Source organism: Nannobrachium achirus (assembly GCF_963921795.1).
Source record: "Nannobrachium achirus genome assembly, chromosome: 15".
Lineage (NCBI taxonomy): Eukaryota > Metazoa > Chordata > Actinopteri > Myctophiformes > Myctophidae > Nannobrachium > Nannobrachium achirus.
In genome coordinates this window covers 1,375,570-1,392,303 of record NC_137822.1, presented here as the reverse complement: position 1 = coordinate 1,392,303, position 16,734 = coordinate 1,375,570, and the positions used below count along the sequence as shown (strand labels likewise).

The window sequence follows — 16,734 nt, the reverse complement described above, 5'->3', positions numbered from 1 at the left end:
GTGCTATACTGATATTATTATTACTATATTGAAAAGTGATAGGAGACAATGGACAGTGAATATTATTTACAACTTTTGTAATTATTGATGATTGACAATAGACAGTAGACATTATTCATAATATGTCATCCTCATAATCATCTACATGCTGTTCATTGCCCTTGACAGCACAACAATCATATCGATTTTCAAATAGACTGGTATACTGCTTTAAAGCCTCAAATAGTCTGTCTTCATCTTCATACTACAGTATGTCTAACTACGTGGTTCCAGAGTTACACTGACCTTCCATGGTGACATTCTCAGAGGTTGATCCGTGGCTATGAATGGAAAGAGTGTGTCAGTGAAAGTGTGTGTGAAGGTGTGCATGTGTGTGTTAGTATCAGGATCAGAGAAGGACAGCTTTCCCCTGTTCCAGTCCAGTTGGACTCTGATCATCTTGGGGTTCTGCTTCACTGAGAGGACAGTGGATGACCCTGGTGTGGATTTGGCTGTGTATTTACCTTCAGCTAAACATATGGCCCAGCCTTGACCCACTCCCCTTCCCTTCCTCTTATAAGACTCTGCTAACACACCCAGTCCCCAGAGTGTACCGTCTCCAACCTCAACATCCCAGCTGTGAGTCCCTGAGTTAAAGCCCTCAGAACCGAGGACACGGTGAAACCAGTCAAACCTCTCTGGGTTGTCGGGAAGCTGCTGTGCCTCTCCAAATCTCACACTGGTCAGATCATCAGACAGGATGAGTTTTGGATTGGCGGTGTTGGGGTCCAGAACGACAGGAGTGTAGGAGACAATGTCCTTCATCTTCTCCCAGACTCTGAAGGTCAGGTTCTTCAGGTGTTTGGCCTCGTCTATCAGTGCTCCTGAGACCGGCTGTGGGTCCTGCAGTGTGAACTGGACTCTTTCCATTGTGGTCTTGTAGTTCTGCAGGAATGAGATGTGTTCAGCTCTCAGCTCCTCCTCTATGGCTCTGATTGTGTCTGAAAGGGTTGATATGTCTCTGTTCAGACCCTCAATCCTTTCCTTCATCATCTGACTCTTCTGCTGCTCTTCCTCCCTCAGTGCAGTGATCCTGGCCTCCTCTTCCTCTTGTAGAAACTGAAGCATCTTCTTAAACTGTTCCTTCATCTGCAACTCTGCGTGCCGGGCCCGGACCTTAATGTGTTCTGCTGTTTGGTCACTTTCTGTTTTAACTTTATTAAAGGTCTTCAGTTTCTCCTGTAAAGGCTTCAGTGATTTCTGGACTTCCTCCTTGTGTTCCGGTGCAGCTTCATCGACGGGTCTGAAATGGTGGTTGATGTGTTTTTTTGAATCTCGACACACAAGGCACACTGGCTGTTGACATTCCAGACAGAACAGTTTGAGTTTCTCGTCAGCATGCAGACTGCAGAAAACCCCAGACCCTGTTGAAGCTCTCTGATGTCTCTCCTGTATGAAGGCCTCACACATGTTCCTCAGAGCCAGGTTAGGAGGTGGGTCCTTTGAATGTCTCTTCTTACAAACTGGACATTCCTTTATTTCCTTCTCTCTGCACCACTCCTGCAGACAGCCTTTACAGAAGCTGTGGCTACAGGACAGGACAACAGGATCTTTAAAGATGTCACAACACACAGGACAGGAATAATCCTCTTCTGGGCAAGATGACTTGGAAGCCATTTTGTCTCGGAGTCAAGCTACACACGCTTTTCAAGAGAGGAAATGAGTCAGTCAGTGGTGGTAACACTCCCTCTTCTATAATGTTCCCTGAAGTTTACGTTGACTGTGACTGGTGGTTGTTGTTAAAGTCCATTCAGCTGACATAGTCAGCAGCAGGTTCCAGTGGTCTGGTTCAGCATTCCCTCCTGTAGCTGTGGAAAGACAGTCTGTCCTCCTCACTGGAAGTTGTGTTTGATCTGAAGGTCAATCTTATCGTCTTAGATCAGACTGGCAAAGAGGCAGAACACACACCTGTTCCAAAGTTCACACATGGTTCTCACATGCCCACGGCGTGGGCACGCAACTTTGGGTCGCAGTGAACCTCAGCCTTTTCATTTCAAGGATCCCCCAGTTAGTTGACATCAAGCTTAAGACCCCCGGAATCACGGTAGAACAGTAAAGCTGCTTTCTTAAGTCAAAGCTTATATGACTGAAGTCAAAATATGTATCTGTCGAGGTGTAGGGTATGAGAGGGGATGTAAAGAAGACACCCAGCGGCTAAACTTCCAAATGCTGAAAAAAAAGAAAAGAAAAAAGAACACGAACTATCCTGAGTGGGAAATCATAATGCACTGTAATACACAAAAATGTGTTCCCGGCCTGAGGTCTATCTACGGCAGGGGTGGCAGCATTTATTGCCAGAGGGCCATACTGACTTCGATAAAGTGAGTGAAGGGCAGCACATTATACACTTGACCCTTGTAACACATAACAATTATGTTAACACTGCATTCATTTGGTAGACATGCCAGACTACTTCACAATGAGGTCCTTTCACAACAAGACAGCTGTACTGTACTGTATCACTCTGGTGTACTCTGGCCTACAATCAAAAATATTATAGTTACATAAAAGAATCTGCGTCAATGCCGTATCAACTTTTAAATGAGCCTATAAATTTATACTGTTATCTGATCTGATATCCACCACTCCATAGGTCACTGATAAAACACATTGCATTATGTTCTCAATTATGGACTCAAGGTTGGCTGTTTCACTGTTGCATTAAAAACATAAAACATTTGAGTACATGCAGAGGTATGCACTGCACTCAAATGGTAAATATGAATTACTATTAATTGGAGTCAAGTTAAATACATTTGTTTCAAAACTATTAACCAATGGCAATCTTTTAGACCGCATGTTGCACATATGTGATCTACGGCAGGGATACTCAAACTTCTGAACCAGTGGGCCACATTACAAAAATGACAAGGGGCCGCGGGCCATTTGATAAAATGACATTACTTGATAACTTTTTGCTTTATTTCCATATAACTCAAGACAAGTGCAATGTGCATTATTTTATGGCTTTGAATTCCATTTATATTCTGTCAATGACAACATTTGTAATCAAAGTAATTTGCTACATTTTCTCTCTTTTTAATAATTCTGTGAAATTAGCATATTCCACAAAAACACCAAAACAAACTAATTTACGTTTGTCTGCTATTTGTCTGGGTTGTCTATCCGTCTGCCTGCTATCGAGTGGGATAACATTAAAGATAGCTGAGCACAACTCTCTTTCAATTGCTTCACAATGTTATTTATGACCTTGCCACATTCAACACAAATGGCTTTTTACAGAAAATAAACTTGTGAAAATTGATAGCTAAGGAAAATAAAATAAAATAAAACAATCTACCGGTACTTAAAATATATTACCCAGACTGTTTAGCTACCAAATGGCTAATGATGCATTTGTTAAGTACAGCTACAGTACTTCTCTTCATTTGCATTAGGCCTACAATAACATTTTGGGTATGCTAATTGGTCGGGCAGAGGCAGAGCCACCGGTAAAAAAACAGTGAAAAAAACAGCGAAAATCAGCGATTTCTATGGCCGTTTTCAAGATGTTTTGGCCATTATCTCTGGAACTCAAGGTCCAATCTGCTCAGTTTAAAGCTTGTTGGATGTGCAACTTTGAGGACATTAAGCTGGTGGGCCAACATTATGCAGTGGCCCGCGGGCCGGAGTTTGAGTATCACTGATCTACAGTGTCTACCTATCTATAGGAGAGGCAGCGCTGGCAGAAGGAGAGCCTGGCCAGGACCGACCAGCAGAGGGAGCAGGAGAGCCGGCTGGAGGAGAGGGAGCGGCAGTGCCACCTGGAGGCGGAGAGGCTGCGGCGCGACAAGGAGGAGCTGGAGCAGCAGCTGGAGGAGTACCAGCTGAGCCTGGAGCGGCTGCGCGAGGGCCAGAGGAGCGTGGAGAAGGAGCGCCACCGCCTGGACACGCAGCACAGGCTGCTGCACAGCTGGAGACACGGCCGCCAGCGCAGCCTGCCCTCCTCCGTGGCTCCGGCCATGGTCATACCTCTGGATGGCCAGCAGGTGGGTGGCTATGATGGAGGAGCTGGAGTGAGGAATGTATTGGCTAGAGTTGCCTAGCGCAGTGGTTCTCAACCTGTGGGTCGGGACCCCCAGATGATTAACCTAATGTGCAACATTGTCTTCTCACTCAACAGTAAAGAAACCAACATAACGTTTAAAGGAGTAGTTCACCCCCAAAATGACTTTTTTTCTATTGATTAGTCACGCCATGGAGACTTGAGTTCAATAATATTTTTAGTTTTTTGTCACATTCCTAAGACAAAAATGTGATAACGATAAATTTACCCCCATTCGTTCGGGAATCAATGGGGGTAAATTTACTCTAATAACATTTTTGTCTTAGGAATGTGAAGATTTTCGTGGTGAACTACTCCTTTAAGCGTATAGAGGGTATCTGCGCATTTCCAAAGTGACAATTTAAGGACTTTTAATACCTCTAAAATGACAAATTAAACAAATTGTAAAATATTAGAGGCCGAAATTGCGAAAATAGACGATCTACATGCTCACAACGCCTCGCAACGCATGTAGATCTGCTATTTTCACAATAGAACCAACCATGTTATACAAAATGTAATGCCTCAACTCTTATTGCTCGTCAGGGTGGGAGGGGGGTCCCCAGTTAAAATATGATTATTTAGGGGGTCGCGGCCTGAGAAGGTTGAGAACCACTGGCCTAGCGATACTCCACAATACCCTTTATAATGCGTATTATTTGACTACGATGGATGTGGTGCGTACAGTAGCTATTGCTGTATGTGTGCACCAGGGACATTAGAGAACCCAAGTATGACGTAATTTACACATCCTACCTGGGTCACGTTGTTTTTGAAGCGGTGAAAGCCGCTTCCAAGGAGTGGCTTTGTGTGTCCCTTACATGTCCATATATGGTCATTCCAGTCCAGAATGAACAGGTTTTATCTGTCCCGTACGTCCAGAATATGTGTGTCCCATCCGTCCCGGTCTGATGATTCATGTGTGTCCTATGCGTCCAGAATTGAGGATTGGTCAAGCTTCACATGACAATTCAGCCCTCCAGATAAAATCGTTCATTCATCCAGAATTGGAAGAATGCATAGATCTAGAACACAGAGTTCATAGCTCTAGAACACATAGAATAAAAGTTCACCGCTTCACTTCGAACCGAGGTTTGATTTTTTCCCCCATTCTGAATTCCCATAGGTGTGTTTAATACGGCATCAAGAACTGTGTTCCAAAAATAAACTAATGAGCAAATCGGTTTGACTCATATCGATAGGAAGCATCAACCGACGGCGACCACACGTCGACGCCGGCAAATTAATTAAACTTTCGCCAGAAACGGACTGTATCAAATATGACTGGCTGACCACCTCCCTGACAATTTTTGAGCGGTGGTCACAACGCTCCTATACGTGGCCGTGTGTGTGGGTATGTCTGTCTGTCTCCGTGTCTGTCTGTCTGTCTGTATGTAGCCTACAGTACCTTTTTTGACCACACATGTTAAGGGAGGGGCGCTGTTGTTCAGGCCAGACACACACACACACACACACACACACACACACACACACACACACACACACACAGGATGGATACCAGTGGCGGCCTGAGTGACATGCATTTTATTATTAATATTTTGTTTAATATACTTTACTTTATTTGTTTATTTAGACGGGACAGTGCATATTAATGAACACTACATGAATGCAATGTAAATAAGCCGGAATTAGCAAGAATGCTAAATTTCATCCGTAGTCCCCACATGAAGACAAAACAATACATACCAACAAACAGTAACCCTACATTAGGAGAGGGCGCCTAAGAACATACATACAGATACTATTTTTCCTGAACCAAGAAAAAAACAACAACAAAACAACACATATTACTAACAGTACCCTACATTAAAAAAGGATAGTTAAAAATATACGTACATGGCATGAGCTGTACTCTTAGAACTATACATGGTCACAGGTTTGATTGTCAACTAACCATTTTTTTAGATTGAACTGGTTAGTTGACAATCATATTGTTTTAATATTTTTTATTATATATATATACAGGTATATATATATTTGTTTTGCTGTTGCGCAGCCTCCACGACCACCGCTCAGTTCACACGGGTGTGATTTTTAACCACTATTCTTATATGAGACGATTCTAAGATGACCCAATGTTACTGTATACGCGTAATGTAATCCGCACAGCTCTTATCGATTTCTTATTTTTTTTGTAAAGATATTTTTATTTAGACAAAAGTCACAAGTTTTTCAAATTTAGAATATAACAAAGACAAGACAGGGACAAAAAGTACAATAACAATAAAACAAAACAAATAACAAATAACCCACCCACCCAAACACACCCCAGGTACAGTATAGGTTCCCCCCTACGTTTGTATAGTTAACAGTGTAATACATTATCCCATTTAGTTACAAGGGTGCAATGATGGTAACAAAGACATAAAAGGTCCCCATATTTTCTTATATGTTTCTGGTTTCCTCCTGACATTGTACAAGATCTTTTCAGGAGTACAATAGGATGTTAATTCGTTCAACCAATGTCTTTGGGAGGGAGGATTTTCAGCTTTCCAATTTTGGAGAATACACTTTTTGCCAGCTGTACCTGCTAGCAAAATGAAGTACTTCTTATGTTGACTTAGCGCGAGCTCTTATCGACTTTTATGTAAAAGTAGGCTATACAGTGTTATGTTGATATACTGTGATAGTTGCTATATGGAATGCTACGAAAACAGTATGTTGGCCTTAACATGACATCTGTCACAGTCCAGTCTGCTCTGCTGTTTGTTGCAAGGCTTTGCTCCGGACTCGTCGGGGCTTAACACCCCGACATTCAAACCCGGAGGTCCTGTGTAGGTCTAGGAGGGTTCAATCCAAACATCTGCCATGTCGACGTTGTCCGGCGGAAACCTTGTATGTCCGAAACCGTTTCGTTTTGTAATCATCGTCGTAAAAAGGATTTAAAATAGTGAAAATAGCCGATCTACAAGCACACAACGCCTCGCACCGCGAGGCGTTGTGTGCTTGTAGATCTGCTATTTTCACTAATTCTGTGCAACAGTCTTATATGATGGGGCAGGGCTTTAAAGGACAACTTTAGTTTTTTACAACAAGGGTTCATATTTTAGATTGTAATTAAAGAATATAAAAGATGAGTGTTCAAATGATTTCATTTACTTCTTTCTATTGTTTTAGAGATTCTTATTTCAGTGGTTTGGGGCATGTGTACAAGTGGCTAAATATGTCATTTTTTTTTAAGCCCATTCCCAAGATACAACGCAAACTTTCATGGTTGGATGTGACTTATGTGGGCTAGTAGTGTTACTGTAAATAGCAATAAAGAAACTGCTGGCTTACTGTGTCTAAAAAGACATACTTATGCCCCACATTTTAGCACGGTAACTCCTCGTGACCAGGGGGTATCGTTGCTGTCCAGCAGAAACCTCTTATCTCCATATTATAACGTTTTGTGTTCTTTTCATAAATGAATGTCCTACTTGTTCATGCCACATGAATGTCCTACTTGTTCATAAATGAATGTCCTACTTGTTCTGCCACACAAAAGTGTTTTGAGCTTGCAGATCTGCTACTTTTGCTATTTTTAGAATTTGAATCCTGAAAACTCACAGTTTTGGACATATGAGGTTTCCACCCGACAGCGACGATATATTAGACGTTTGGGGGCCTCAGGCTGAGCTACTGTACTGCGCTATATTATATCGTTGTTGTCGGGTGGAAACCTTGTATGTCCAAAACCGTTCGTTTTGTATTTATCATTTTAAAAATGATTTAAACTAGTGAAAATAGCCGATCTACAAGCAGCGGTGCGAGGCGCCGTGTGCTTGAAGACCTGCTATTTTCACTATTTTGTGCCACGGTCTTGTATGATGAAGCAGGGCTTTACTTTACGAAAAGAAACTACAAATTTGAAACTTGGAGATAGATACAAGGTTTCTGTCTGACAGTGACGATATCCTCTGTATGGTTCTCATTGAGATAGCCTTTCTCATGCAGACAGAGGCCTGGCCAGAAGCCTGAGGTGTGTAGCAGCCCATTCATTTCCAGTGCAGCTTAATTCATGGTTGATATACTGTAGTATACGATCAGTGATAATGAGTCATTTCACCCTCCTAGGACTTAGCAGCTCTGCAACTCCACCTCACTATTAACCCATTTAGGCCTAGAATTATTGAATGCTTTAACCAGTGAAAAATAGCAGATATACAAGCTCACAACGCGGCTGCGAGCTTGTAGATCTGCTATTTTTGAAAAAGTCGTGAAAATGTGTGCAAATCTTTGAATATATGTATTTTCAAAGCGAACGTTTGTAACTCAAATTTTGCTTCTGGGGGGTCCCTGGAACTAAATATCATTTTGGGGGTCCTTCACATGAAAAGGTTTGAGTACCACTGACATAGTAGTCTCTCAAGAACAGACTAACTGAGCTTCATTTAAGTGAAAAGGACCTTTTCTTTGACGATGGCTGGCCAGATTGCTGACATAGAAACATAGGTTTTTCAAAAAGGCTTAGAAGGATTCAAAAGACACTTATAGAATCGTGTCAAAATTCCAATTTTCACGATTTTTCAAAAATAGCAGATCTACAAGCTCGCGGCACAGTGTGAGCTTGTATATCTGCTATTTTTCAATAGTTAAAGCATAAAATAATGATACACCCGTGTACCCGTTCTAAATGGGTTAAACAACTTAACGATTTATGATAATTAAACCTCTGCGGAAAGTAGAAAAATACATAAATTAAATAAATCAGACAAAATAATTCAAGACCACAAGCCACTCGGCCGCAGAAACCAATCGATCGCTTTCCAAAATAACTTAAATGATTCATGTAGACGCTTTTTGTAAAAAGCAGCACGCTGGGGAGTCAAAGAGGGCACAAATGGAACCAAATGGACTCATATAGGGTCTGCATTTAACCCTTTTAAGACCTGGAACCCATCTGTACCGAATTTTACACTTTAGCTATTTAAAAATAGCACAAGCTCATTGCATGGCACCAAGTGCAAACTTTTGTAACTCAAATCTCTGCTTCTGGGGGGTCCCTGGAACAAAATATTTTGAGATGGGGGTCCGTGGCCAAATACATGTCATTTTGGGGATCATTGACATGAAGTTTGAGAACCACTGATGTTTTTTTTTCCTACGGAATCGGTTCAATATAATATTAAAAAAAACGAACCTCTGTTCGAAGTGGAGCTGTGTGTGTGTGTGTGTGTGTGTGTGTGTGTGTGTGTGTGTGTGTGTGTGTGTGTGTGTGTGTGTGTGTGTGTGTGTGTGTGTGTGTGTGTGTGTGTGTGTGTGTGTGTGTGTGTATTGCAGTTGATGCTCAGGGCAGGCTAGACTCAACAGCACCTCTCTGGTCACCCAGGATCATGTGTACCGATTTTTGTGACATTTGAAGAAAATATGTAGGAAAAGGAGCAAAAAGTGTGTTTTGGAGAAAATTCAAGATGGCGGAAAATCTATCCTGGCGCAAATGGGCGTGGCCTATATGGGGAGATGCGTCTTGACCCAAGGAATCCAGGGAAAAAAGAATTTTAATTTTCCGATTTTCCTACGGTTCAAGAGTTACGGGGCAAAACGTAAAGTGGGCCGTTATAGCGCCACCATGAGGCCGAGTGATGTAATTATTTTTCGATTCATTCTTAAAATCATTATGAATCTCCTCTCCGAGGTTTGAAACTGTAGCTCCTATGGTTTACGAGAGAAAAATACTTGAAAGTGATTTCTTGCATTGTCCCATTATAAGTCAATGGGGACAATTAAGCGTCGTTTTTTGCCGATTACGTCGGCATGGTAAGGCGGATCGGAACGAAAGGTAATAGAACACCATTCCCGGCCGAGCCGCACATTTTGATGTATATATTGCGCGAGTGGCGTAAATGGTGCGGCACTAGTTACGCGCCGAAGTTTAGGCTACACGGACGGACGGACGGACGGAGACAGACAGACAGACAGACAGACAGACCCACACACACGGCCACGTATAGGGAGCTTGTGTTCCACACAGCTCCAAAAATAGCAGATCTACAAGCTCATACCGCAGCACTCAGTGCCGTGCTCTGAGCTTGTAGATATTTTCAATAGCTAAAGTATAAAATAATGATTAACGTGTCAGAGGCGAGCCCTTAACGGGTCCATTTGGTCCCATTTAGCCCTCTCAGGGTTAAATATGCGGGGAGGATTTTGCAGGGTCCAGGGTTCACCAGGTGTACCTGTCCCCCCAGAACAGCACGGTGACATTAGAGTACTGAGGAAGGAGGAGGATCACCTTACATGATTCTGTGTCCCCATCATTAATTCACTCTCCTGACATTCATTCATTCATGCATGCTGACATTTCCACTGGCTTCACTCATTTTTATCCATCTGTTTGAGTATAATTAACTTAGTTACTTTTACTCAGTTACATTTACTTTAGTGTATATGTTTTATATATAAAATGATAAGCTATATATATACATAATATCGTCGTTGTCGGGTGGAAACCTTGTATGTCCAAAACTGTTTGTTTTGTATTTATCATTTTTAAAATGATTTAAACTAGTGAAAAACAGCGATCTACAAGGTGCGAGGCATTGGGTGCTTGTAGATCGGCTGTTTTCACAACTTTTTTGTGACGGCCTTGTGTGATGAAGCTTTACTTTGCGAAAAAAATTACAAATTTGAAACTTTGAGATACGAGGTTTCTGCCCGACAGTGACGATATATATTTCATAATTTTACTTTTTTTCATTTGTGCCAAATGTGGACAGGGGCGTTATTTGGGGTTCCAGGCGACCCCCTAGCGTTGGAGCATTAGAGCGGCAGCTGCTCGGGGGTAGGGAAACCGTCTTTGAACACAGAGGGTTCCAGAAGGGTTCCCAGTTCGATCCCGGTCTCCCCCAGGGTTGGTGTCGAAGAGTCCTTGAGCAAGACTCTGAACCCCTAGTTGCTCCCGGTGAGCAGGTTGATCTCTGTAAAGCACCTTGGATAAAGGCACTATACTGTATATATACATGCACCATTTACCATTCCTCAAATACACTTCTTTTTTTCATATTTTCTCCATCCTCTGTACATTTTTGGCAGATTCATCTATAACAGATCAGCAATCTTGAGTGCGTCTGAATCCAGCGTATCTCCTACTTCTGAAGCATTTTGAATGATATCGCTTTTGGTTCTCTGTGCGAAACCTTTTTCAAACGGGGATCCCGGTGGCCAAATCCATGAAAGAAGGTTTGAGAGCAACTGGAATAAAGTAGGGCATTAACGACTTGTGATTTTTGCAAGTCGACTCGACTCTGTAAAAAGTTGAGTTGAAGTCGACTTTATCGTTTGATGACGTCATCACATCACATACGACCCCCCAATTATTTTAGGGGGGTCCCCAGATGATTAACATGTGAAACATTGTTTTCTCACTCAACTGTAAACAAACCAACATAAAGTTTAAGTGTATAGAGGGTATCTTCATATTTCTAAAGTGCCAATTTAAGGTCTTTTTAATACCTCTAAAATGGCAAATTAAACATTGTCCAAATTGTCAAATATATAAAGGCAGAAATTGTGAAAATAGCCGATCTACATGCTCACAACGCCTCGCATCGCGAGGCGTTGTGAGCATGTAGATCTGCTATTTTCACAATAGAAAGTATATATATTTTTTCAACTTCAACTTTTGACTTTCTCTGGTGGGAGTCGACTTGTGTAATGAAGTCGACTGAGTTTTTCGTTAATGCCCTGCCTAGAATAAAGTAACAATATTTTTCCTTGAGTACAGTTGTTTGGCTGCTCTACGACGTACCCTCCTGTGCTGACAGGGGGGGGGGGGGGGGGTGAGGAGGGGTTGAGGCAATGAGAGACCCCAGTGCCCCCCCCCCTCCCCTCTCCCCCCCCCCCCTCTGCTGTTAATGTTTAGCCCGAGGCTGCAGGTCAGGGGGTCACAGACGGATCAGGTGACATACACACCGTCCTCTCCTCCTCTCGGCTCCTCTAATTAGCTCTGCGTACACACCACCACTGCTACGAGGCGCGTGCGTGCGATATTTCAAGACCAGGCACGTGCACACATAGACATCAAAGGGGGCTTAAGCCCCTGCCCTTTTATCCGTCTGTAAAAAAAGTTGCGGTGTAGTTCAGTGTGGTATCAAGCACCGAAAATAGCCGACCTCCAAGCTCACAACGCGTCAGAAAATCTTTTGTACCGGCTGCCCTTAAGCTGTACAACGAGACACATAACGGACGATTGAAAAGGACTTCCTTCCTAACTTAGACTGACGGAACTATTGCTGTATTGACTTTGACCCCTAAGGACCTTCCAGGGAGAGTGCTCATGTACGACACGCTTCCTAGTTTCTTCTTCTCCGAGCTCTTTTGTATTTTTTGCACTGATTTTTGACATTGCACTATTAGGTTGTGTTGGTAGTTTCTGAGTATTTTGCTTTGTTTTAACAATGACAGTGAGATACTTGTTGCACTAACTAGCATTGACTGCTACGGTCTCTTTTTGTAAGACACGTTATGTATATATACTTATTTATATATTATTCGCCCCCTCTATTGATGCACCTTCTCTTTATTGGTACTGTACTGCTCTTGTTTTTTTTTTCCTCTTATCTATCTTTTTTCTTACTTCACTGTAACTTTGTAAATAACTGTATACTGCTGTGCTACAACTGGACAACTGAATTTCCCTCTTGGGATAATAAAGGTATCTATCTATCTATCTATCTAACGCGTTGTGAGCTTGGAGGTCGGCTATTTTCGATATTTTCACCAAAAGGCCCTTTTCGAAATGTCAGCCCCTGCCTCTCTAACATTCTCTGCACGTCCCTGTTCAAGACATACACAGCAACATACAAAGAAGGAAGGAAGGAAGAAAGAAAGAAAGAAAGAATGAAAGAAAGAAAGATAAACTGGCGTTACAACAAAACAGACCCTAACGTCGTCCCACCACCCTCGCCCACCCATTCATGAGTAGAATAGCTGTCCTCGCAAGCATAGTAATCCAAACGGGTGTGTGTGGGTGGGGGTGTGTTGATGTAGAGAGGGGGTTCTGAGGCGGAGGAGAACAAGCTGCGGAACCTGGGAATATACCATTTTGTCAAGATGGGGAGAATACAAGTGTGGATAATATAATTATAATACCTTGTTAAAGTGACCATTTTGTTAAATGCATTTGTGGTTATTTTACTGTGATTTAACGACATAATAACCAGCACAGATAGACAAAGAGATTTATATTTAAAAGTAACGTTTATTCTCCCCCCTGGACCCAGGGTATGGCAGCTGCATACTCCTGCCATACCCAATTGACGCCCCTGAACTCTGCCCTCAACATCACACCTTCACACCTCGAGGCTTTAAAATGAATCACGTCAGCCCTGTGATTACAATGTCCATCATGTTGTGAGCTTGTAGATCTGCTATTTTAGAACATTTAGGATTTTATGTTATATGTATTTATTTTATTCTGTTATTGTCTATTTTGACATTGCCAAAATAGGGATGCTGGGTTGAAAGTGATTATTGATATTGCAATGAAAGATTATAGGGAGCAAGCAGTTCAAAGAACAACCAGTAGGTGTCAGCGGTGACAAGACTACACACTAGCAATCACAATATTGCATATTAGGGACTAAACCGGGAGAAAAGGGGGGGAAATTGCAAAAAAATATGTATTAAAAGAGAAAAGTCAGGAAACAAAGATTTTGCCCTCTGGGTTAAAGGGAATGTCGTTTTTGTTTAACTAGGGAAATGCCAACTGCTGTGTAATTAATTTTGCATCAATGATGTCAATAATTTGCCCAGAGTCTTAAAGGACAACTTTCGTTTTTTACAACAAGGGTTCATATTTTAGAATAATTAAAGAATATAAAAGATGAGTGTTAAAATTATTTAATTTACTTTCTATTGTTTTAGAGATTCTTATTTCAATAGTCAGGGGCATGCGTACAAGTGTCTAAATATGTAATTCTACACAGAATAAGCCCATTCCCAAGATACAATGCAACCTTTCATGGTTGGATGTGACTTATGGGGGCTAGAAGTGTTACTGTAAATAGCAATAAAGAAACTGCTGGCTTATTGTGTCTAAAAAGACATATTTAGCCACTTGTACGCATGCCCCCATGCGTACGCATGCCCCACATTTTAGCACGGTAAACGCGATAACGCACCCCATGAACCCTAGCGTCCCTAATTCTACATTTCACTACACAGCTTGTAGATCTGCTATTTCTGGCAAATACTGTATATTTATCGGAGAGCAAAAATAGGAGGGGGCCTAGCACAGAGCCCTGGGGGACTCCTGTCAGGTATAAGTACAGGCTGTATAAGTGGTTAATAGATTAACATTACTGTCAACAAGGAACTCCCCCTGGTGTAATAACCCTATAGTCCTACTGGGATCCCCCTACTGTGCGCGTGTGTGTGTGTGTGTGTGTGTGTGTGTGTGTGTGTGTGTGTGTGTGTGTGTGTGAGTGTGTGTGTGTGTGTGTGTGTGTGTGTGTGAGTGTGTGTGTGTGTGTGTGAGTGTGAGTGTGAGTGTGAGTGTGTGTGTGTGTGTGTGTGTGTGTGTGTGTGAGTGTGAGTGTGAGTGTGTGTGTGTGTGTGTGTGTGTGTGTGTGTGTGTGTGTGAGTGTGTGTGTGTGTGTGTGTGTGTGTGTGTGTGAGTGTGTGTGTGTGTGTGTGTGTGTGTGTGTGTGTGTGTGTGTGTGTGTGTGTGTGTGTGTGTGTGTGTGTGTGTGTGTGTGTGTGTGCGCGCGCGCGCGCGTGTGTGTGTGTGTTCATAATCCCTTTCCCAGGACTAAAGGAAAGAAAAACAGCTTCTTTCCAAGAACTGTCGGAGCATTGATGGACTCACTTCATTTCCCCATAAACACACGCACGCACGCTCGCACACACAACTTGGTCTTGGTCAAGTGCAGTGGTTGGTTTCTTGCTGTCTAGCTTCTTTCTTTCGATATTGTATGTATTATGGTTATGGATGACCTTATCTTTGACAACAGACTTGTGTTACATGACTTCTAACAAATCTAACAGTTCATTGCATAATGCTGCTGTGTTCGTATGATGCTTGCTTCTATTTGAAGTGGATGCACTAAAGCAAAATTGACATGGAAATGTTTTGATTGATTGATTGAAGACTTAGAAGACTTAGAAGTTTGCATAGAAAAAAGTACAGTTTCATGACGTTACAGTTCACTGGTACAAGGTCTACTAAAAGGAGATCCTAGGAAAGCACTTGGCTTATTTGCACAGGAAACCATTGATGTATCTCATATAACATTGAATGACAGACGGATAGAACACAGTACTATGCAGTAGATATAGTCAAGAGAAAAAAAATATTTATATATATTCAAGAGAAAAATAAAAAGAGACACAAAAAACTGTGCAAAAAATGTATACATTAGGTAAATACAAAGAAGGGGCAGGGGACCGTAGGGCTGGGCTAGGTTTGTTATTGCCAGTTGCGAACGGCTGCCGCCTGTAAGTGGTTTTTCAGGGCGATGCAAACATTTTATTTTCAAGGACCCCCATAACTCACACGAATGGAACCAAATGGATGCGTTTGGTCCATTTGGTTCCATTTGTACACTGTCAGAGTAGAGTTACACACGTGTAATGGTCATTTCTGTGGTTTGTCTAGACTCATTGTGTATGTCCGGGACAAAAAAAGAATTTTGTCAAAAAATGTCCACCACAAGCAAGCATGGCGATTACCTCTGTTTATCTTAATTTGCACCCATCAGGACTTGTTGTCAGGCAGGCGTGCTGCTGATGATGACGGCTCAGTGTTTGTGAACGAGGCTGCGTTGGCCGGCAGCGCCGCCCTGAACAACCGCCATCACCTGCACCACACCGGGAGTGACCCCACCGCTCACAACAGTCTCAACACCCTGCTGGCCAGATCCAACCACCGGGGGAGCTGTTCTGCAGACCCCCACGGGTGGACGGGCTTCCTCTGCACGCCTACTGGAACTCTGGGAGGTGAGAGTCTCAACACTAGGGATGGGTATCGTTCACCTTTGAATCGATACGATACCTTTTTCGATACCTGGCAATCGATACGATACCCTTTTCGATACCATTTTCGATACTTTTTATTTAAGTTTAACTTCAACGCGGAAAGAGTGGTGACTCGCTGGCTGCTGCGGTAGAGCAGAGGTGATGATGATGATCACACAGTGTGGTGGAGCGGATCATAATAATAAACATTATAGGCTATTGTCGGCTATTTTCCACAGTAACGAGTGTAGCCTACTAAAGCAGTCATTAAACTCTCAGTAGCCCAACTGTTACAGATGCGACCGGCCAGGGGTGCGTTCCAGAGTATCGAAACGAGGTATCGTTCGTTTTTACGTGAACCGATACCCGATAGTATCGACGTCATGCGATCGATACCATTAAAAGTATCGCAGATGATACCCATCCCTGCTCAACACCCAATCAATTAATTAGCCCCTTTTCCACTACCTGAGCCGGTTTCAGACAAGGTTCTGGGAACCGTTTTTAGGTCCTGCTCTTGATGTACTAAACTTGAGTTCTGGGAACCTTTGAGCGGGGCCAGCAGTGCTGCTGCTCTTTTTTTCTGATCTTCCTGGTTAAGTCTGGTTATATGCAAACGTAAGCAGAAAAGAACCCGGTTTTTTGTTCTGAAAAGTTCTGGTTCTAGTTCTGTTTCGGCCCTGTAGTGAAAA

General features: G+C 42.5%; 2 protein-coding genes across 2 annotated transcripts in view; one reads left to right on the top strand and one right to left on the bottom strand.

Moving 5' to 3' along the window:
• arhgef28a (Rho guanine nucleotide exchange factor (GEF) 28a) overlaps positions 1–16,734 on the top strand; it is a gene marked incomplete at both ends in the record, with an annotated part of 154,239 nt that overhangs the window by 124,825 nt on the left and 12,680 nt on the right. The window contains 2 exons of the mRNA XM_080742851.1: positions 3,711–4,055; positions 15,787–16,024. Of these exons, the coding sequence (XP_080598977.1) occupies positions 3,711–4,055; positions 15,787–16,024 (583 nt within the window). The remainder of the gene's footprint in view (positions 1–3,710; positions 4,056–15,786; positions 16,025–16,734) is intronic.
• On the bottom strand, positions 256–1,656 carry LOC308299040 (nuclear factor 7, ovary-like; the record flags this gene model as incomplete). The annotated part of the gene is made up of 1 exon (XM_080742766.1): positions 256–1,656. The coding sequence occupies one exon, from the start codon at positions 1,654–1,656 to the stop codon at positions 256–258; it is 1,401 nt and encodes a 466-aa protein (XP_080598892.1).